Here is a 21,262-nt window from a genome sequence, read left to right as displayed (position 1 = left end):
TCTTTTTGTTCTGCTTGGATCTGGCATCAACCTATTTTAATAAATAATGATTTAAATGTCATTTTTAAGCAAAAAAAACTAAATATTAGTAAATGTCAGCTCCTCAAATGTGAGGATTTCCTGCTGAATGTCACAGTAAACTTACTATTTTTGGGTTTCTGATTGATTTCTTCCTTCTGAATTTTTTCTGAAATTTGAATATTAATGAGAAATAGCTGATCTCAAAGCTGCTCGACTCCCAGCTGCTTTAATATCTGCTTCATGTGTTTCATGAAAACAAACATCTCGGTATATCAGCATAACCTCATATGATTTATTAAATCCTGCTGAATATGGCTGCACGTTATAGAAGATAGTGAACTCATTCGTGCCTTTTCTCACAGCCCAGCGCAGCGGAGAGGTGGCGGCCCAGCAGGGAGGCTACGAGATCCCGGCCCGCCTCAGGACGCTCCACAACCTGGTGATCCAATACGCCTCCCAGGGAAGGTACGAGGTAGCCGTGCCCCTGTGCAAACAAGCCCTGGAGGACCTGGAGAAGACGTCAGGACACGACCATCCCGACGTAGCCACCATGCTCAACATCCTGGCCTTGGTGTACAGGTGGGGAAAAGGAGAGGATGTCGTTTCACCACTAGCTTCTAATTAAACGAAACGATAGCGTTCTCTAACCAAGCGCTGTTGTGTTTTATCCGTCAGGGACCAGAACAAGTACAAAGAAGCGGCTCACCTTCTGAATGACGCCCTGGCCATCAGAGAGAAGACGCTGGGGAAGGACCACCCAGCTGTGGCTGCAACCCTCAACAACCTGGCTGTTCTATACGGCAAGAGGGGCAAGTTCAAGGAGGCCGAACCTCTCTGTAAGAGAGCTCTGGAAATCAGAGAGAAGGTATAAACACACTGCTATAAATGTAAAATGTAGAACATGTTGATACAGTTTTTTTTGTGTGTGTGGTTTATCTGAGGTTCGTCGCCTCCCTGTCGTCTCCAGGTGTTGGGGATGTTTCACCCAGATGTCGCCAAGCAGCTCAACAACTTGGCCCTGCTGTGTCAGAACCAGGGCAAGTACGACGAGGTGGAGTACTACTACAGACGAGCCCTGGTGATCTACGAAACCAAACTGGGAGCCGACGACCCCAACGTCGCCAAGACCAAAAATAATCTGGTAGGAACAACAGTTTAATCGGCACATTTTCGTTATATGAATAGAGCAGTTTAACCCACTGTTGCTTCTCCTCAGGCCACATGCTACCTGAAGCAGGGGAAGTTCAAAGATGCCGAGGCTCTGTACAAAGAGATCCTGACCAGGGCACACGAGAAGGAGTTCGGATCTGTCAACAGTAAGTAGAGACAACAAGAGGAAGAGGTGGCAGAGGAGCTTTATTACAGGTTTGTGTATGCAGGTCAGGAAGAAAAATTTAAAAAAAGGATTAAAATTTTCATTCCATTTACCGTCAAGAATAATTAAAGATACAAACATTCATACTGTCCAAACACATGTTAAATACACAGCAAAAAAAAAAAGAATTACAGTCTGACAAATGAAATGATTTGCTGTGTTTTTGGGATTCAGGCTTTTGATTGGGTCACACCCTGATCCCCGCCGTCGCGCTGCGTCCTCTCAGCAGGTCGGAGGATTATTCTGTTTTACAGAAAGCGTGCGAGGCGGCTTAATGTTAATGTTTCCTCTCCTGTCGCTGCTAAGCCTACCAAAACCCTTACACAGCTCACATGCCCGACACGAGAGAGGAACCTTGGCAGGAATTGGGCACGAGTTTGTTTAGTAGAGGCAGCACACACGTGTTTACATGTACGGAGAAGCTTCACTTTGAAATCTTAGTCAAACCAGGGCTTGTCGTTCTTTTCTGGCCAATTCATTCATGTATTTTTTCTTCTAATTCGTTGGCATCCTGCTGCTTTACAGTGTTTTCATCCACACTTTATATACAGTAGATATTTTTATTTCTAAATAGATTTAAAAATGATTTTCCTTTCGTTTTTTTCATTTTGCAGACGACAACAAACCAATCTGGATGCACGCAGAGGAGCGAGAGGAGAGCAAGGTCAGTCATCAAGGTTGACCTTTTCCTTTTGATGCCGCCAGCAGACAGACGGCTTATTATGGAAATGGATCGGACAGCGAAATAAAGTGACGGAGAACAGCAGACTATACAAATGACAACAGGGACATTTTTAATAGGTTATGTAATTGGGTAATGTTTCATCCTTGGCTCATGCTCTCTGCCTCTTCTCATCAATCTCTCTCTCTCTGTTTCTTCTGTTCCTCTGTATCTCTCTCTCTCTCAGGATAAACGCAAGGACTCTGGCCCGTATGTAGAGTATGGGAGCTGGTATAAGGCCTGCAAGGTGGACAGGTGAGTCGGACGTTTGAATTCACAGTAAACATGTAGGGTTTCAGTGGTATCAGAAGGCCTAGAACGGTATTTATTTCATAGAATCTTCTACAAGTTTACACAAGTTTGACCATTTATATGCCAAAATATAACCTACATCTGCCACTGAGAGGACTATTAGAGGAGAATCATTGCTCTCTTACAACATTAAAATCACCATTTCCTTCTTTTTGTTCCAGGAATTAAAAAGGTTCTCACATTTAGACCATGTGACAGTAAAAACTCTTATCTTAGATACTTTGTAGAAACCCTGTCTTGTTACTGAAAACATCCTGTGACACACATTCATCAAGCAATAAAAAAAAACATTTGTTTTTGCAGTCCCACAGTGAACACAACCCTCAAAAGCCTGGGAGCTTTGTACCGTCGCCAGGGCAAACTGGAGGCAGCAGAGACGCTGGAGGAGTGCGCCAGCAAGTCACGCAAACAGGTGCAACACAAACACTCCGACCAGCGGACGGACCGGTTGAATTACTGCTGTTCTTTTCAACGGCTCAGTCAGTAAAGCAACCTGATTAGTTCAGCTGTGATTTATCAGCCTGTAAATTACACCAAACCGATTAGTCACAAAGCTAAAAAAGAAAACTTTTAAGATGCTGCGTGAGCTATTGTGAAAAGGCTGTAACGGTTTTTTTTGTCCCCCCCTCGATCCTTTAAATCACTCCTCTCCAATCTTTGTTTTTCTTTCTCTTTTTGTTTGTGTGTCCTTTCTGTCTCTCTCTGTCGTCTCTCATAGGGTATCGATGCCATAAACCAGAGTAAGGTGGTGGAGCTGCTGAAGGACGGCAGCGCCGGAGGGAGCGACAGACGACACTGCAGGGAAGGAATGAACGGATCGGGGGGACAGCGGGGAGAGGGCGAGGGCGACGACTCCGCTGAGTGGAACGGGGTCAGTTCACGGTTGTCGGTTAATTTCAATGTAAAGGACGTGTTAATAAGTTCCATCACTTGAATCACGTAGAGCACGATATGAGGACAACACAACCTTGCACACAAGGTTATATAAATATATAAACAGTGTAGTTATTTGATATAAATATAGCAAATGCCCCCCGTAGCTGCAGTTCAACCAAAAGCATGTGAACAAAGTCTCTGTAGTCTGACGAGCCCGCACAGGAAATCTCTCTTTTTAATATTTGATGTCTCCATTAAACAACCGTTCTGTTTTTTACGCTCCGTTTCTCCTCAGGACGGTAACGGGTCTCTGCATCGCAGCAGCTCTTTTGGGAAACTCCGCGACGCCCTGAGAAGGAGCAGCGAGATGCTGGTGAAGAAGCTGCAGGGTAGCGGACCGCAAGAGCCACGCAACCCAGGGTGAGATAACTCTCTGTGTGCGTGTGTGTGTGTGTGTGTGTGTGTGTGTGTGTGTGTGTGTGTGTGTGTGTGAGAAAGAGAGCTTGCATGCATATATATATTCTTACAGTCAAATACAACTGATTATATTTTGATTTTCTGTTTCATTCATTGATTTTATCATTTAGTCTATAAAATCACAAGTTCCTTTTTGTTTGACTAACAGTCCAAGATGCAAAGATGTTAAATTTACAGTGTTTTTAAAAAAGAAAAGAACAGCAGCAAATTCTCACATATGAGAAGCTGAAACCAGCGAATCTTCTGCATTTTTGCTTGATAAATAACAATTTATCATTTCCTGTTTTTACTAATTTAACAAATTGTTCCAGCAGTAGTCGTGTGTGATGTACTGGATGTGATGCGCTTACTCATTGCATGATTGTGTGTTTTTTTTTCTGCTGTTCAGAATGAAGAGAGCGAGCTCCCTCAACTTCCTCAATAAGAGCGCTGAGGAGACCACACAGGTACAGATCACACCACGCCGCAGCACAGCACATGACTTCTATACTGTAGAAGTATGTGAAATGGATGCAGTTTAGTAAAATAATACCGCAGTATAGTTGTTTATTTTTTTTGAAAACTTCTTAAATTACTGAATAAGAGTGTGTTTTCATAAAAGTCAGAAAAATATCAGTTTCTTCTCTTCTTCTCAGGGTTCATATAATTTTTCTTTTTTTTAAGGACGCCAACAACGGACTGTCAGACTGCAGGGGACTAAGCGCCAGCAACGTGGACCTATCGAGACGCAGCTCCCTGATTGGCTAGACAGAAACAGGAGGCGGGACTGGTGCGGAGTACAGAAGAGTGGCCCGGCGAGGAGAGGCTGTTCGCAGCTCGGTTTGATCAAACTACACACTTAAAGCTCAAAGCGAGATCAAACACTTGCACCTGCAGCATATTTTTTAAAGAACACTGAGGAGGAGGAGGAAGGGAAAAAAAAAAAAAAAAAAAAAGCATTACCACACTTAAACGTCATCCTGTAAGACACACACAGTCTCGCTGCTGCTTCGCTGTACAAACCGCTGCCATCGAACAGAAAAGAGAATATTTAGATACACATTTATCAGCATGTTGCTTATTAGAAAGTTGAATGTCTGCACCCAAAACGCTTTTTTCGGCTCATAGGCACCGTAGCAAAGCATCGTATCCACGTCGTGACGAGTCCCCTCGAGCTCCACTCGTGTGCAGACAAACTAAATATACTCCGGTTTAAGTTCAGAGAGCAGATTAAATGTTGCACTCTGTATATTTTCACCAGTAGCATGAAGTATTTGCCGATGCTGACCACCCATCGTACGCATATCAGAGACGGGGGGAGGAGAGGGGGAGGGGGAGGGATCCGTTTAGATTTTAACATAGAAAGCAGACAAATTAAAAAGATCAAACATCTTTTGGGGATTTTCAGAAAAAAAACGATAGCACTAACCATTTAAACCTCACTTTTTGCCTTGTTTTTTATGTATATACGGTTTTAAATTATTCGATATGTCATTCTTTGTATATAGTGCACTTTTTTTCTTTCTTTTTTTTTTTTTTTTTTGTGTTTACACAATGTTGGTTAAAGAGGGGGGAAAAATACTTCTTATCCGAAGGGGAGGAGACTGGAAAACTAAGGAGTTTGTGAAGAGAAGGAGTGAAGGAAGGAAGGAAAGAAACATCAGATGATCATGCTGGTAAATTTAGTACCTCAATCACTGCTGACATTCAGATTAAGCTACCAGACCATCAAGGCTTCAGTCTAAACTGTAAAAAAAATGCACTTTGAGTGTGACGGTACTGTATATCTGGCACCTTTCTTGGTATCTACTGAGCAGACTGAAGCTTTCACTGGATTATCATCGGTCAGGCTGGGAATTATTATTTTTTTTGTTAGTTTTTTGAATGAACTTTCTTGTGCCAGAATGAAAAAAGGCCAGAAAGTTCATTTGAAAGTAAATTATCTTAATCACTAATAGATAGAACCTACACGGTACTACAGGAGGTTAAATCAAACACTATAATCATCATCCTACTTCTGCTGCTAAAAAAAAAAGTCTTATTTCTTCAGGATTTTAATAAACATCCATTAGTCTGACTGATGCTGAAAGAACACGCTGTGAAAGAGATATTTAAAAATCAATTTCTATTTACAATCATTACATCAGGATATTGAAAGTATAATCAACCCTCATTTAAAAAAAATGTGGTGAACGATCTAAATTCAGATTTTGTTATTTGTTTACGTTCATTTTACGGGATTCTTCTTGTGAATTTGTTTACTTTTCCCTCATTTGCTGAATATGTATCATTGTTTACAAAACAATCCTTTTTTTTTTTTTTTTTTTTAATGCTGACATGGACGGATTTCATCAGTCGTAATCACTCACAGAAATCTGACTGATGAGCGTCTGTCTTCAGTGAATCGTGTCGTGCTGGAGCGTTTCCTTGTTTTTTGATTGTGCTTTTAATCTTAAAGCTACTGAAAACGGGATTATTTTGAATGTTTTAAAATTCATGTTGATTGTCGGGAGGTCTGGTGGCATTCACACTGGATTTTTTGTGTTGTGATTTTTTTCTTTGTGTGTGTATTTGCAAGCTAGAAGCGAAACTCCACCAAAATGAGACCGATCCTAAGAGAACTGTCCACAGAATGTACACGTTGTCACATCACATCCTCAACTGTGTGATCAGATTGTCAAGAAAATGCCTTTTTTTTCTGTCTGTGTAACTTTTTCTTCACATTTTCCTCTAAATTAAAAAAAAAAGGTGAATTCTGGACAAATTGAGTGTGATTTCAAAAATGAGGAAGATGCAGGTTCTTGTCAAAGATGGTACATGAACACCATCACTATGAGTCTAAATAGTCGCCCTTCTTGAAATTACCTTTTTAAAGTCACACAGATGATCTAAAAAGTGCTTATTATTATCAGCTTCTGAATGTGCGAGGTCATGAAGGAAGAGACAGATGAAGGAGAGATGGAGCGGAGTAAGTGCATCAAAGCAGGAAGCGGTCGGTGTTTTTAAGAAGAAAGAATGAAAGCGCTTCGGGAGGAAAAGTGCTTTAAATGTCGTTCGCAGCAAATAATGTACAGAATAACCCGTGTACGATCTTTATATGTATGTTCACTGTATCTCACTTGTTCACACAAACACAAAAAACGCACAGGAATGACGGGAAATTCCTTCACTGGCGCACACACAGTATCAACACCATGTAGTTGTGTATAAAGTTAGTGGAAAAAAAAAAAAACAACTCTAGAAAACCAGAACTCCTTTTTCCTGACTGTGGGTTCCTCTACACACAATATTACCAATACTAATCAATACTTTACTGTAGTAATCAGTCACTTATTCAATCCTGGGTGAGAAGTTCCTACTTGTGGAAGATATCTCATGCATCTCAGACTTTGTGTGAATAATCTTGAGCTCTATAAATATCAGACCATTAACGCGCTACAGTATTTTGCTTCAAATAGTTGAGAGAAAAATAAAAAACTGTGGTTTTAAGTATTTATCCCGAAGGAGAATTTTGATCCAAAGCTTCAAAGATTAATGAGATATTTGTCTTTTTTTTTTGATGTGCAAATATTTATGGAGCTCAAAGCATCTAATGTTGTGGGCAAGAGGGTCTTGTGTATATGTACGGGGGACTCTGCTGGATCTTATTGTGAAGGGGCCAACCTAATGTGTATTTTATCAAAAGGTTCAATAAATACAAATTCCACTTTTCAAACTTGATTGTGTGTCTCGTACATTTTCATTAATATAATCGCTTTCCGGGAAATACATTACGAGCGTCTTCTGAGATGGTTTTTGACCATTTCATGGCGTGTGTGTGTGTGAAATTTTCACAGTGGGGGCTGAGGGTGTTAACCGTAAGCTGCCTTATTACAGCTTTCACAGAGGCGAGCCTCTCTATGTGACTTCCTGTCTTGTCGACAGACGAGCCCCACATAAAGGAAACCAGGACCAACGGAGTTTATGTGAAGACTCGACAGCGCGATGACTGACTGATCAGCTGTCGCATCGGCGCAACGATCCTACAACTGAGGTTAAAGATCGGAGTTTGAATGAACCGGCGTTAGAAAGTAAGATTACTAACATTTAGTGATATCAGATGTTTATGTCAGCTTTGTTTTGGTTGTAAAAAATTCAGGAAACCTGCTCAGATGTGACTCAGCGTAAGCTTTCTGTACTGTATTTAAATTTGTCTTACATGAAGATATTAATGAGGGTTTTACACCAAACTTTATACAGAAATGTTACAGTAGTTGGTAGATAAATGTGTTGAATTTGAATCACAGCAGATAATCTTCATTTTTGAGGAACTGATCCTCCTGAAAGGTATTAAAGAGGCGTCAAAGATCTGAGAAGTTTTACAGAAGTCTATCATGTGCTTTGATATGATTCTGACATCAGAAACCGTTTTTTGGAACAAGACGTCACCTTGTTCCCCAAACTGAAGCTCGTCCGCTGTTTTGTATCTTTCTAGCAAAAACTCGTCCCTCCCCTAGTCTTCCCACAGGATCTTTCTCCATGTCCGCAGTGACTCCCTCCAGTCCTACCAGTCTCAAGGCGCCGGTGCTGGTCCAGTTTCAGCTCGGCCTGTTCAGGGAGGTGGTCCAAGTCCCTGCTGGCAACCTCAGCTATCGCCATGCCAAGAGGCTGGCTTCAGAGATCATAGAGCGCAAGGTAATGAAAAAAAACCTCACACAAGTGGGAGATTTTGTTATTTTTTTGTGTTTAGGTGAGATTTTCAGGGCTTCAAAATGCTGAAAAAAGAGATTTTTATAGCAAACAGTAAAGAATATCTGCTCTAGTATTTCTACAGTCCCACTTGGAAAATACTCCTGTGATATTTCGAGCTCTCAGGCCTCCAAACTGTCAGGAAGTGGACGTTTGAAAGGTCACCTTATGCGTTAAGAAGGGTTATGTAGGTTACACTTCAGGCTTTCGAGAAGCCCAAAGTGTTTCTGCATTGTTGACTGATGCAGAGTGTGAATGCTCTTGTTGTGGTTTTAGCTGTAGATTAGCAACATATCTGATTGAACCAGTTTTTATACTATTAAACCAGCTCTAGTTTGGATTTGACTTTAAAAATCTGCAGCCGGAACATAAAATAAAAGTAGCTTTAAAACTGCAGCTGAGGTTAAATAAAGATCTTTGTGAATTGCAGGTGTTGTTCTGTCTCAGTGTCAGCTGGTCTGGTCTTCATACTGCCTTGAGTACAGGGACTGTGTGGTCGAGAAGAGCGCAGCAAACTTTCCAACCACAACCCCCCCCCCCCCCCCCCCCCTCCCCCCTCCCTGCCCCCCGCCCTGTCACACACACACACACACACACACAAACAAACAAACACACACGCACAGAGTCTGCCTCGCTTTCACCGGCCTTCCTTTCAACTTTGATCTTTACTTGTGTTTCCAGGCAGCAGGTCAGCACGGTCTCCTCTGCGTGTGTGTGTGTGTGTGTGTATGCGTGCGCTATGCTAGCCTTTTTTTGCATTCACTGTACACAACCCTGACAGCACCAGCGTCCCCCCCTGCAAATATGTCACATACTGTATATATATATGTGTCACTGCTGGGTGAAACCCTGCACCTCCAACTCTGATATCAAACTGTTTTTTTAACTTTTTCAGGTTGCAGAACAGCAAATTAGTTTGCAAACTGAAAACAAATTAGTTGCATTTTATCCACATTGTATAATATCATGTGTAAACTGACATACAGTATGTGTGTAATAGTCTCTTCTATCATTAAGGGTCCCAGAATCCTTCCGCTCATATTTAAACATGAAAATCAGCTGAATTTGAGTGTTTTTTACGCTGCTTTTCCTTTTAAAGTGCATTTTACGATCACATAGATGTTGGACACAAATGCTACTGTTTGAAATGTTTTTAAATGATCTCAGAAATATATTAATGTAACTTAGTGGTGGTTTAGACGCAGTAGTTTGATGGACTGATTTATATTCATCATGATATTTTATGTCCTGGTAGAAGAAAGTAGTTAAATTATAAGAATTCATTCTCTGTATGACTTTAAGTCTCTTTAGAATTTAATGATAATAAAAATCACTCGTAACTGTACACATGAAGAACAACACACGTTATGTATTGTCAGCACTGTTAAATAGTTCAACCCCAACTTATCTGCATCACGTCTCTGGTATTATCTTCAGAATCTTTTCTTAGCCTCGCTGCGTTATTTTTAAGTGTTGGGTTTTTTTTTTTTTTAATTTTACCACCTTGCAACGTGAATACAGAAAAAGCTGATGATGATAGATTACTTCACCATTTTTCATATTGCATCATCTTTGATATCTTGTGTATCTAGATCATGTTTTGTGACGACGGTCTGTTGTTACAGAATTGAGTTGATCTTTTATTTTTGTCTGAGAAGACTCTCGATTGAATATTTCCGTCCGTGTAAACGTTGAACTTTTCTCCAGATTTCGCACCGACGGTTTCTCTACTTTTCATGTTTTGATGCTTCAAACTTGACTCTTGTTTCCATTTTTATGCAAATAACGAAGCATCATACTCATAATACCAGCATTTATCGTCACCGTTTGTTTGTTTGTTTGGATGGAAAAGTGTGACGTTTGGAAAAAGTGATGAAAAACATGAGTCAGTAATGTTTTAATTTTTTTCTGTAGAGCTACTTAAAATATTCAGATAATGTGTGTCGGCTTCACACCAGCAAAAACAACATTAATGCCGCACGTCAAAATGTTTTAAATTGAACTTGAGTCAACCTGAGACTGTCTGTGTGTGTGTGTGTTTTTTTTAGGCTCCAGAGTGCAGCTTGGTGGGCGTCGGAGAGAAGTTCCTGCTGTTCAGACATCAGCCCACATTAGAGCAGCTGCTGCACCGCCTGACAGACAGTGACGAGCTGCAGAACGGGGACCTCATTGAGGTCATCATCGCAGGTCAGAGATCGACAGGTTACACTTTGATCACCGGAGTGGGAGAATGAGGGGGAAAAAACGAACTGTCAGGTTTATTTTCTGTGGTCTTGATTCATAAAACGCTGCTTATTTCCAACCCACAGATGTTTTGTAAGATAAGATAGTCGCACAGTTACCAGATCTGGACTCAATAACAGCTCAAATTATATCTTCTTGTGCTACGCTTCTTACAAATCAAAGGTTTTTCCGCTACAACACCTCCTGAATACATAAATATCCTTTCTCGGTATTTCTGTGCTTTGCGCCCTTGATCTTTCAGCGCACCTCGTTACTGTCGAGTTATCTGCGGGTTACAGAGTCAGTATGTCTTCATGCTTTTGCAAGCTTCACAAAGCCACTAAATCTCACCGTGAAGCTTACGCGGCAGGTGAAACCTCCTTACTTAAGCTTCCGGCTGCGCGCTCGGCCGTGAAACGCAAATCTGCCGCAAACAAAATCCACGGCAACACACACACACACAACGCTTTGTTTTAAATTAAAGAGCTTGAGCTCGACTCGCAGGTAATTTCAATTGATGATGGCAGCCGCAGGGAATAATCTACATGTGAAAGTCGGACTGGTTGGCTTCAGGATTAGCAAGTAAAACACGCAAGACAGATGAGATTTGGTTAACTGAACGTGTAAACGCTGATGTTTTATTGGTAAATCTACCAAATCTGTGTGTATAATGCAGTGGTGGTAATACTGTCAGAAATACTGTTTTCCAGCTACAACAATGGGATTTCTCTCCGCGGTGTCGTCAGGCTGTCATGTAACGTGTCTCTCGTCATTATAATCTGATGCAGGATCGGCCACGGTGACTGAGATGAGGATCCGTCCGCACTCTCTGGTGGTGCACTCGTACCGGAGTCCCACTTTCTGTCACCACTGTGGAGAGATGCTGTGGGGTCTCGTACGCCAGGGATTAAAATGTGACGGTAAGGCTCAACGTTATGTACGGGTGACACGTTTCATACATTGACACCTGACTGCTATCAAGGTTTTTTTTTAGTGTTCAAGATAAACACATTTAGGAAAAACTTAAAAATGTGTCTCCACCTCTCGCTCTCCTCAGGTTGTGGATTAGACTTCCATAAACGTTGTGCTTTCCTGTTGCCCAACGACTGCAGTCGAGCGCGGCGACAGGTCAGCACTAGCCTCTCCTTGTTCCCTCCACGACGACCCCGCACACACTCCCTGTCCAATCAGGCGGGAGGCAGTCTGGAAGAGGTGAGCAAATGAAAAAAAAAGGGTGACAGTGTTGAATAAAAAGGGCTCAGCTCTGAATCACTTATTCACTACCCGAACCTCCGTCCTCACCCCTCCAGATCAGCATGACCAAGCCCTCGTCCAGGCCTCCGTCCTGGGCAGAACCTCCGGTCTGGCTGGGGGTCGGAAACGGTGACTGGAGCAGGGCTCAGGTCCCGCACACCTTTCACATCCACAGCTACACCAAACCCACCGTCTGTCAGTACTGCCACCGGCTGCTCAAAGGTCTCTTCAGACAGGGGATGCAGTGCTCAGGTGAGAGGGTCGGAGGAAATCTGGTCGACGGCAAAGTCACCAATTAAAACAGAAATTTATCTTCTAATGGTTCAGTTTGTTTATGCGTTTTTGCTAAAATGTCCAACAGATGAGAAGTAACAAGAAGCTACAGCACAGATACTGATTATGTTCTGTTTTTATGTTTAAAAAAAACAAATATTAGACAATATTTCATCAGATTTTCTAACCTGCATTAACAGATTGTTTTGCCGCTTGAGGTCTGTGCAAAAATCTGTGAACACTACAGCTGTTTGTTGCAGGACAGATAACATGCGGTGAGAAACGGTGAGAGCAGTGAAAGTTAATTAGTAAAACCAAAACTATGAGCTGAAAGACACTAAAACCCTCCAGAGAGTTTAAAAGACCCACAGAGGCGGCTGATACATCTTCTATAAATGTATCACTACAAGCGACTCCTTTCACATGCAAACAGTCTTTTTATTCACAGTTAATATAAAAGATACTGATCAATGCAGCTTTAAATGATCAATCACGCTTTACCATTTAGAATAAAATATTAAACTTTAATGCTTTACAACACGATTCATTGAAAAAATCAGCTGCGTGAGGAAATAATATTATTAATTTGACCAAAAAAAAGAAGATCCACTTCATCACTTTTTCTGGAGCTTTCCATGACATCTCATGGTTTTCCTCAGCAGATAGTTTGCTCAGTTGTCATGGAGATGAAACGTGCTGAAGAAGCTTCAAGTTAAAATTTCTTGGGGTTTTTTTGGGTTTTTTTTGTCAAACTTCTGAGGACGAACTTTGACGCTCAAACATTAAGACATTTAAAGGATGAGCATTTGCATTTATTTGAAATGTAATAAATTTAAACATGTTTTTGTGGTTGTTTTTAGATATTCAGCTCCAGCAGCACATGAGCTTTAATAAACCATGTATGAAGTGTTTGTCGATCATTTTCCTCAAAGTCTGAATGTGCGTCAGAAATCTGAAAAAGACGGATTTGAATCGACAAAACTGAACTTTAAAATCAGTTAAATTACGGCAGATTTTTCATGTTTTGTCACCTTTTCGTCTCCTCTCCTCTCTGTCAGACTGCAGGTTTAACTGCCATCGGCGCTGCGAGCCGCTGGTCTCCAGAGACTGTCCAGGAGAGCGGAGAGCGGGCGTCAACGGGGAAGGTGAGCGGTGGTCTCTGGAGGTTCAGGTTCCATTTTGTTATTCCGGTCCTGTGACTCCTGCTGCACGGTAGACGACAGCTCTTTGAAAAGGCCCACGCTTTGATGTCGTCACCGCAGCGATGAGTCAAAACTGATTCACCCTCCTTCTCGAGAACATTTTGATAGATTCGGGTCTCGGTCTGATCTAAATGATGCAGCGATGATGATTAATGACACGATGTTTCAGGAAATGTCTGAAGAGCTTTAAGATGATTTTACCAGAAAAACTTTGTCCCAGAATCAGTATTTATAGCTTATATATTATATTATAAATGTTTTTTAATATCTGCTGGGTTCAGTAATAAACATTTTATACAATAACATCAGGAAAAACAATCAATGTCAGCTATGAAATCTGATATTTTTATTTCTCGCTGTTCATTGAAGGCATCTTTGGTGTCACGTGAGCGATTAAGGCAACAATTTTTTACCATTTTTAGTGCTTAAACAATTAGCTGATTAATTCATTGACAGAAATTTAATCAATTTTCAGTGTTTAAGTCATCTATCAAGCAAAAATGCAAAACATTCGCTCGTTCCAGCTTCTCAAACACGAGGATTTGCTGCTTTTTTCTGTTTTATATTAAAAGTAAAGCGAACATCTTAATGTTTTGGACTGTTAGTTGAACAAAACAAGCACTTTTTGACTATTATTAGACTTGACATGAGAATTTTAAAAAGTGTGTTTGGGAAATCATTAGTCACAGTCCCTAATAAGTGTGTATATGATCTCACATTCCCAGACACAGCGGCGGGTCACAGCTGCCAGCTAGACGCAGAGGAGGATGAGTCAGAGCTCAGCAACATGACAACACTAAAAGTCGATGATGATGAGATGTCCACCGACGGCGAATCGATGGCTGAGGCCATGGAAGTCGAGCAACCACGAGAGCCAATGAGGTGAGAGGATTTTTTATATAATTTATTCTGATGGTGTCACCCCATGTAACAGGTGACTGAAGCTTCCTGTTGGCACAGATGATCTTGTGATGTCATGTCACTAATACACACACTCATCCTTCCTGTCATTCATCATTGTCACTGTATTTACTGTAAGCGGGTGTCACCCACAACTCAGTGAGCTTCGGGCGCATGCTGCCACCTAGAGGCTTTAACAGGAAGTTCAGCCGCTCCGTCACAGCAAAGAAAAGTGACTTTAATTCTGTTTTTTTTTCTCTTTTCTCTTCCATCAGTCCGTGTTTCAGCAGCAACATCCCTCTGATGAGGCTCGTCCAGTCGGTGCATCACACTAAGAGGAGAGCCGGTGGAGTCCTGAGAGAGGGGTGGCTGCTGCATCACACCAACACTGACACACTGGTGAGGCACACACACACACACACACACACACACACACACACACACACACACACGCTGATTGCGCTTGTTTTTTGACCTTATATTTAGGCAGTCAACGTTTCCTGTTTAAACCAGAGCTCAGTGGATTATTTTAAAACCAAAAAGCATGAAGAGTTAGTTTTTAGTAGCTTTAAAGCCAAAAAAGTGTATCTTCATGTGCAGTATTATGTTCTTTAGTTTTTGTAGTTTTAACAGTGAGAAATGAAAATTAGCTCTCAACTAACTCATGAAATAAGCTAAAGTAACACACACATCTTTAAAAATCTTTATTAACTCCACTTTTTTGCTGTTTCTGACCGTATGGACTCATGTAGATATATAAAATACGTGCTCATTGAAAATATGCATATCACACACACTTCCAGTACAGTGAGAACCTCTGAATTATTTCTGATGTTTCTTTTCCCAGAGGAAACGTCATTACTGGATCTTGGACTGGAAGAGCATCACTCTGTACCAGAATGACAGCAGCACCAAGTTTTACAAGGTACAATCTCCTCTGTCCAACACTGCAGTAGCGGACTGATGTGCTGATGTTTCGCTGGTTTTACACAGATTATTTCACCACCTATAATCAGCTAACACAGTATGGATTTGAGATTTTGTATAACTTCAGCTACAAACAGGCTTTTCATACATGCCTTTCATGATATATTCTTTTAAAAGCCACCGTACTTTTGTTCTTTTTTTTAAGGAACATACATAGAGAAAATATAATCTCAATATGCCAATTTCACAAAAATATGCAATAAGTATGAAGTCAGTGGATTTTTCTGTATTTGAGTTTATGGTTGATGGATGATAAAATCAATAAAAGGGAAAAAAGTGAGTGTAAAGTAGAAGAAGTTTTAATAATTTACTACAGAACTGGATGTGATATCAGTTGTAATTTTCACTGTATTTTCATCTATGAAAAGGAATAAACCCTCCTCCTCCTCTTCTCTTCCTCCCCTTCTTCTCTAGGAGATGCCTCTGTCTGAGGTGCTGCAGGTCCGAGGCCCCGCCCAGCTCTCCGTTCCCTTGTTGCCAGGCAACAGCGCCCACTCCTTCGAGGTGGTGACGGCCTCGCTGGTGTACTGCGTGGTGGCCGGCGAGAACGGGCCGGCCTGGGAGAGCGCCATCCGTCAGGCTCTGATGCCCGTGCAGAGCGGCAGAGGATGCAGCAAAGACAACAAAGGTGAGACGACGCCTCTGGATATTCATGTTATTAGAAATTAATAAGAAAATGTTGCTTTTTTTTAGAGTTTATATAACAAAGTGTTATGTGTAAACTTAATGAGGGCGATGGAACATGAAAACTTTAATGTTTTTTAAATATAATGAGTGAAAAATGTCTTCAGGGTGATACTGAAACTTCTAATGAGTCAAACAGCATCCAAACAAGGATGACTCAGAGAATATTTTACAGTCTGAAATATTTAAGACAACAAGTGTTTATTAAATGATTGTTTCCTTCCACAAAATTATGAATGAATCTGTTTTGTTTTGATTGCAGATGAAGTTTCTCGCAGAGACAGCGTGGTAAGAATCAACTCTACACTCCTGGATTTAAAACCAACACAGTCCACTTATGAAGATGATTTTCATACTTCTGTGTGTGTGTGTGTGTGTGTGTGTGTGTGTGTGTGTGTGTGTGTGTGTGTGTGTGTGTGTGTGTGTGTGTGTGTGTGTGTGTTTCAGGACATCAGCTCAGTGTATCAGATCTTCACAGATGAGGTTCTGGGTTCAGGACAGTTTGGAGTGGTGTACAGAGGTGAGCCGATTTAAACCACTTTAATGAATTATTACAACATCAGGGGTCAGACGTTCAGCTTTTTTTTTTTAATCTTCTTGGGAGGTTTTCAGCACACAGCAGCAGATGTAGACATTTCCAGAAAGCAGAGGCAGGAAGTACATGAAACCATATGGTTTAATACTCACTAACTGACTTTAACTGTCTTCAGGAACAGGAAGCTGCATGTTGTAAAATAGATTTTTAAAGAACGAGGCTGGCATTATTGCATATTTTTCTTTTTGTTAACAAATCCCATGAAAAGGCCAAAACAAACAGCGTGTTAGTCCGTCTCTCTAGTTCATGAATACATAATTTAAAAATAAAACTAATCTATACCCTTCAACAACAGGGCACTGCAGTACATCACTCAAACAGGAGTAAACAGTGCATTTGTTTGGGACTATTTTTAGCTGTGGATTAATACACACTTGGTGCTTTAGTGAGTTTTTACAGCAGCAGGATGGTGTTTGTCTGTTAGATTGACTCAAAATAAACCACAGTGTTCATGTTTCATCATAATATAGGACAGTTTCTCCCACTACAACACTGTGATTGTTATCATTAATGTGTTTTTAATAGATTGGATTGAGCAGATTATTTGTGGTTGTTCAGGTACTCACAGGAAGTCTGGTCGACTGGTTGCCATCAAAGTCATTGACAAGACGCGCTTCCCCACCAAACAAGAGAGACAGCTGAGGAATGAAGTAGCCATCTTGCAGGTACTGATATATATATATATATGTTTTATTATATACACAGTATTTATTATTGTATTATATTCTGTAACATCTAATATGTGAACGTGTGCTGGTCAGAGTCTGTCCCACCTCGGCGTGGTCCTGTTGGAGGGGATGTTTGAGACCGCCGTGTACGTCTTCGTCGTCATGGAGAAGCTCCACGGAGACATGCTGGAGATGATTCTGTCCAGCGAGAGAGGACGACTCCCTGAACGCAACACTCGCTTCCTGGTCACGCAGGTATATAAGATCAAATCCTGATCAGTCAGTCAGTGTTCACAAGTTATTTAAATGATGGAAATTTCATGTCGGGACCCACAAGAGGAGTCACGAGATAAGTAGGAAGGGTCATGAGATGATTAGTGAGGTAAGAGAGAAGAAGAAAAAACACAAATTTCCAAAAAACATTTTTTTTCTGGAGAAATACTAGAGACACTTTTCATGACTCATTAAGCTGCTTTGACCATTAACTGTGAATCTGTAGTCAAATTTTCTTCCTGTTTGTACCACTTTTAACTCTTTTTTTGGTTTCCATTTTTAAGCTTTTGTAAATTTCAACCAAATCCTGTCAAAAACTAATTTAAAATGTACACTAGTAGATAACAAGTCTTTAGGGACTGTCTCTCTGGTATCCATGAAAATAGGAATGTTTTTGAGTGGCCTCTTGCATAAATTAAGCTTATAAAAATATGTACTTTAATGAGTCTTTCTCATGTTTTTGTGATGCAGATCCTGGAGGCTCTGCGGTATCTGCATTTAAAACATATCGCTCATTGTGACCTGAAACCTGAGAATGTGTTGCTGGCGTCTGCGGACCCTTTCCCTCAGGTTTGTGATGAATTAATTTACAGCATCAGGCGACGTCGTCTCAACAGCTCATTAAATCCGCTCTGTGTTTTTGCGTTTGAAAGGTGAAACTGTGCGACTTCGGCTTCGCCCGCATCATCGGCGAGAAGTCGTTCCGTCGCTCCGTCGTGGGCACGCCCGCCTACCTGGCGCCCGAGGTCATCAGCTCCAACGGCTACAACCGCTCGCTGGACATGTGGTCCGTGGGGGTCATCATGTACGTCAGCCTGAGCGGCACCTTCCCCTTCAACGAGGACGAGGACATCAGGCAGCAGATCACAAACGCTGCCTTCATGTACCCGAAACATCTCTGGGCCTCCATCTCACTGGAGGGTAAGCTTTTTTTTTTGTTCTGTGTTGGTGCATTCAAGGACACTCTGATATATGAGATGTTATCGTCAATTAATTGAATAGAAACTTATTTAATACAAGAAATAAGGTCTGGGTTTGACTTTCTGACAACATAGTTTAGGAATGTAAAACTTTACTGCAACCAATATAAATCAGATGTGAGAGTGTCCTTGAATGCATCATCAAGGACAGTTCACAATGTTATCTGCTTGCAGCTTTATCACCATGTAACAGAAATGCAACTTTAAATCAAATAATGGCAACTAAATGTTCACTGCGATGGATTTCTTACTCAAATCTTTTGGTATGTTACTGCTGAAGATCCTTCAAATTTACATTTTTTAACTCATTAACATCTTTAATTTGTTTTAAATGTCCTTTAATTTTCATGTTAAGCAGCTTTAAGGTTCTTATCCTGCTTCTTGACAGTATCACATTACTCCAGTGACTCCCAGTCTTCTCTTGTTGGCCACTAGGTGACTCCAGCGGACCACTTTTTAAACCCCAATCTCTCTGTGTGTCTCTTTCTCTCCAGCGGTGAGTCTCATCAATAACCTTCTGCAGGTGTCGGTGAGACGGAGGTACAGCGTTGGCAAAGCGCTGGGACACCCCTGGCTGCAGGTCAGATACAGTACATTACCCTCTTGAGTGCATGTTTATATTCAACCAGGAAGTTTACAAAGTAACTCATTCCTTCCTCCTCCTGCAGGACTTCCAGGTGTGGTGCGACCTCCGAGAGTTCGAGCACAAGATGGGCTGCAGGTATCTGACGCACCAAAGCGACGAGGAACGCTGGAGGCGCTACGCCCTGGAGAAAGGCCTGGACTTCCCCTTCTACCCCGACAACAAGCCTGACATGTGACCTCAGTATGGAGGTTAGAGGTCGGACAGTTTATAGTCTGTACAGATTAGATGAAACCACATCCCACGCTCAAAAACCCCTTAGTTAGCTAATTAATTATCAGCAGTGAACCAAGTTATGTATATTTATCTTTGTATTTTTTATATTGAATGTGACGTCATCAATAACTTGTATAGTACAGCAAAAAAAGGTAATAAAAGACAACACAAACCGCCGTGTAGTAATATAATTTTCCTTTTTTATTCCAAGTAGTGGTTTTTAAAGTTGAACTGTGTGAAAGTGAGCTTTTGTGGCATCGGTGATGATGGACAAAATGAGGATGAGGGGGAGGAGGAGGAGAATGGAGCACAGGTGAAATTAAAACATCATCATCATCATCATCATGCACAGGGAGGAGTCGACTCACGCTGTTAATCATGGCTGACCTGTCTTTGTTTTGTTTTTTTTTTTAAAAATGGGACCAAAACCCTATTTGCTTTCCTCACTGACATAGGCCTGCTATGGTCCCACGTACAGTATCGATTCTTCTTATTTTCTCCGCAACTTTCCTGATGCCCTGTCGTCTCTCACTGCTCGACACCTCTCTCTGTCTGCGTCCCTCCTCCGTCACGTGTTGACATTCATACAAACAGTTAGTTAGTGATGTATAAAAAAGGAGTCTGGACGGAGAGGAGAGAGGTGTGTGGGATCGTTCTCTCTGGCCGTAACAGTTCTCTTTCTGTCTTCGTTCCTGAGTCCCCATCCAGCCAAGACCCTCTTGTCTTCTGTTTGTATTTACCCACAGTGCTTTGCTCTCGTGTCTGTCCGCTGGGGTTTTATCTTCATCTTAATATTCAAAGTTAAAGTGCTCTCATTCACCCTCCGTTTGATCCTGAGCTTCTCAAGCCTTTTAAATCTCCACGTTTTCAGCTAACAGGTTTCACAGTGATGTGGTATTTATTTATTTATTTATTTATTTTTTTACAGAGTGAGATTTTTTAGTGTTAGACTGGCTTTATAACATCGTAGCACCTGACTTCTCTGCTGAGTGAAATGTCACCTTTTATGTTTTTTGCGTGATTAAGGAAGAGTCGGGAGACTCACAAAGACAGCGTTTTCTAAACTTCAACATAGCATGCATCTGCACAAATACACAACCAACCAAGCCAACTGACCAACCAGCTTTTCTTTTATCACATTTTCTTCTTTAATCACCCTTCTACAAAAAAAATATGACATCTGAGAGAGAGAGAGAGAGAGAGAAAGAGAGAGAGAGAGGGGGGAGCAGGAGGCTTTGCTCAAAATTCATTCCTAATTTTTCTTTCTCCCTCATTACTTCCTTCTGTTAACCTCTCCTAAAAAGGCAGGTATGTTATTATGTATGCTGCTTACATAAGTTCAGTGCAATACCCGGCACATTCCTGTTTCTGTTTTTTCTTTTTTTCTTTTTAAAAGGCGCTCTTATATAGAAATGAGGGAAGAGCTGGCCAGTCCAAACACAGCCTCCTCTAAGATCTGAGCAAAGTCTTCCGCTCTCACCCTCTCTCCCGGAGCGTGAGAGGAGGGAAGGAGGAGGGTCAGGAAGAAGGGGAAGAAAAAGTTTAAGAATTGAAAGAGGAAAAAATGATAAGAACCAAGCGTAGAAGGACAGTGGAAGGGTTGAACTCGCTCTCTCCACATAGGAGAAATAGGAAGGGGGGGGTGAGGGGTAGGAGGGGGGAGGTTGGGAAGAAAGGGATTGCGAGGAGGAGATGAAGAGAAGGGGGGGGCTGTGTTTATAAGTCGCTCTCTCCGTAGAGGGCGCTGGAGAAGGAGATGTAGTCCAGGGCGCCGGTGGGGCAGTCGGGTCCGACGTACCTGGTCATGCGGCTGATGCAGTACTCGGCCTGCTCGGGCGGCAGCTCCCTGCGCAGCTCATCCACTGTGATGTAATT

The 21,262-nt window shown here is 41.5% G+C and overlaps 3 protein-coding genes across 9 annotated transcripts in view; 2 read left to right on the top strand and 1 right to left on the bottom strand.

Moving 5' to 3' along the window:
- Positions 1-7,773, top strand: part of klc2 (kinesin light chain 2) — a 14,685-nt gene extending 6,912 nt beyond the window's left edge. For 2 of the 3 annotated variants that reach the window (XM_042400437.1, XM_042400436.1), the window contains exons 4-14: positions 384-600; positions 697-886; positions 989-1,162; positions 1,238-1,337; positions 2,011-2,060; positions 2,305-2,372; positions 2,733-2,841; positions 3,148-3,300; positions 3,601-3,725; positions 4,171-4,228; positions 4,446-7,481. In XM_042400437.1, coding sequence (XP_042256371.1) covers positions 384-600; positions 697-886; positions 989-1,162; positions 1,238-1,337; positions 2,011-2,060; positions 2,305-2,372; positions 2,733-2,841; positions 3,148-3,300; positions 3,601-3,725; positions 4,171-4,228; positions 4,446-4,529 — 1,328 coding nt within the window. In that variant the 3' untranslated portion in view covers positions 4,530-7,481. Of the gene's footprint in view, positions 1-383; positions 601-696; positions 887-988; positions 1,163-1,237; positions 1,338-2,010; positions 2,061-2,304; positions 2,373-2,732; positions 2,842-3,147; positions 3,301-3,600; positions 3,726-4,170; positions 4,229-4,445; positions 7,482-7,685 lie in introns of those variants that run through there. The other variant, XR_006093356.1, reaches the window with a different exon arrangement.
- On the top strand, positions 7,743-20,784 carry prkd4 (protein kinase D4). Of its 3 annotated transcripts, none has more exons than XM_042400435.1 (19): positions 7,743-7,831; positions 8,290-8,435; positions 10,538-10,676; positions 11,501-11,632; positions 11,770-11,924; positions 12,023-12,218; positions 13,298-13,384; positions 14,167-14,323; positions 14,617-14,740; positions 15,189-15,266; positions 15,743-15,956; positions 16,275-16,300; positions 16,460-16,532; positions 17,166-17,272; positions 17,369-17,530; positions 18,020-18,118; positions 18,202-18,469; positions 19,023-19,108; positions 19,197-20,784. In XM_042400435.1, coding segments are annotated over exons 1-19 (2,403 nt in total). In that variant the 5' UTR covers positions 7,743-7,830; the 3' UTR covers positions 19,350-20,784. The 3 variants fall into 3 exon arrangements, with proteins under 3 accessions (XP_042256369.1, XP_042256367.1, XP_042256368.1); XM_042400433.1 differs by having other exon boundaries at positions 8,236-8,435; XM_042400434.1 differs by having other exon boundaries at positions 7,747-7,831; positions 8,258-8,435.
- The window catches only part of actn3b (actinin alpha 3b), a 34,964-nt gene continuing 33,269 nt past the window's right edge, over positions 19,568-21,262 (bottom strand). For all 3 annotated transcript variants that reach the window (XM_042400430.1, XM_042400431.1, XM_042400432.1), the window contains one exon: positions 19,568-21,262. In XM_042400430.1, the coding sequence (XP_042256364.1) occupies positions 21,104-21,262 (159 nt within the window). In that variant the 3' untranslated portion in view covers positions 19,568-21,103.

This window comes from Thunnus maccoyii, chromosome 22 (genome assembly GCF_910596095.1).
Source record: "Thunnus maccoyii chromosome 22, fThuMac1.1, whole genome shotgun sequence".
NCBI classification, from domain to species: Eukaryota; Metazoa; Chordata; class Actinopteri; order Scombriformes; family Scombridae; genus Thunnus; species Thunnus maccoyii.
This window is presented reverse-complemented; position numbering and strand designations above follow the sequence as displayed.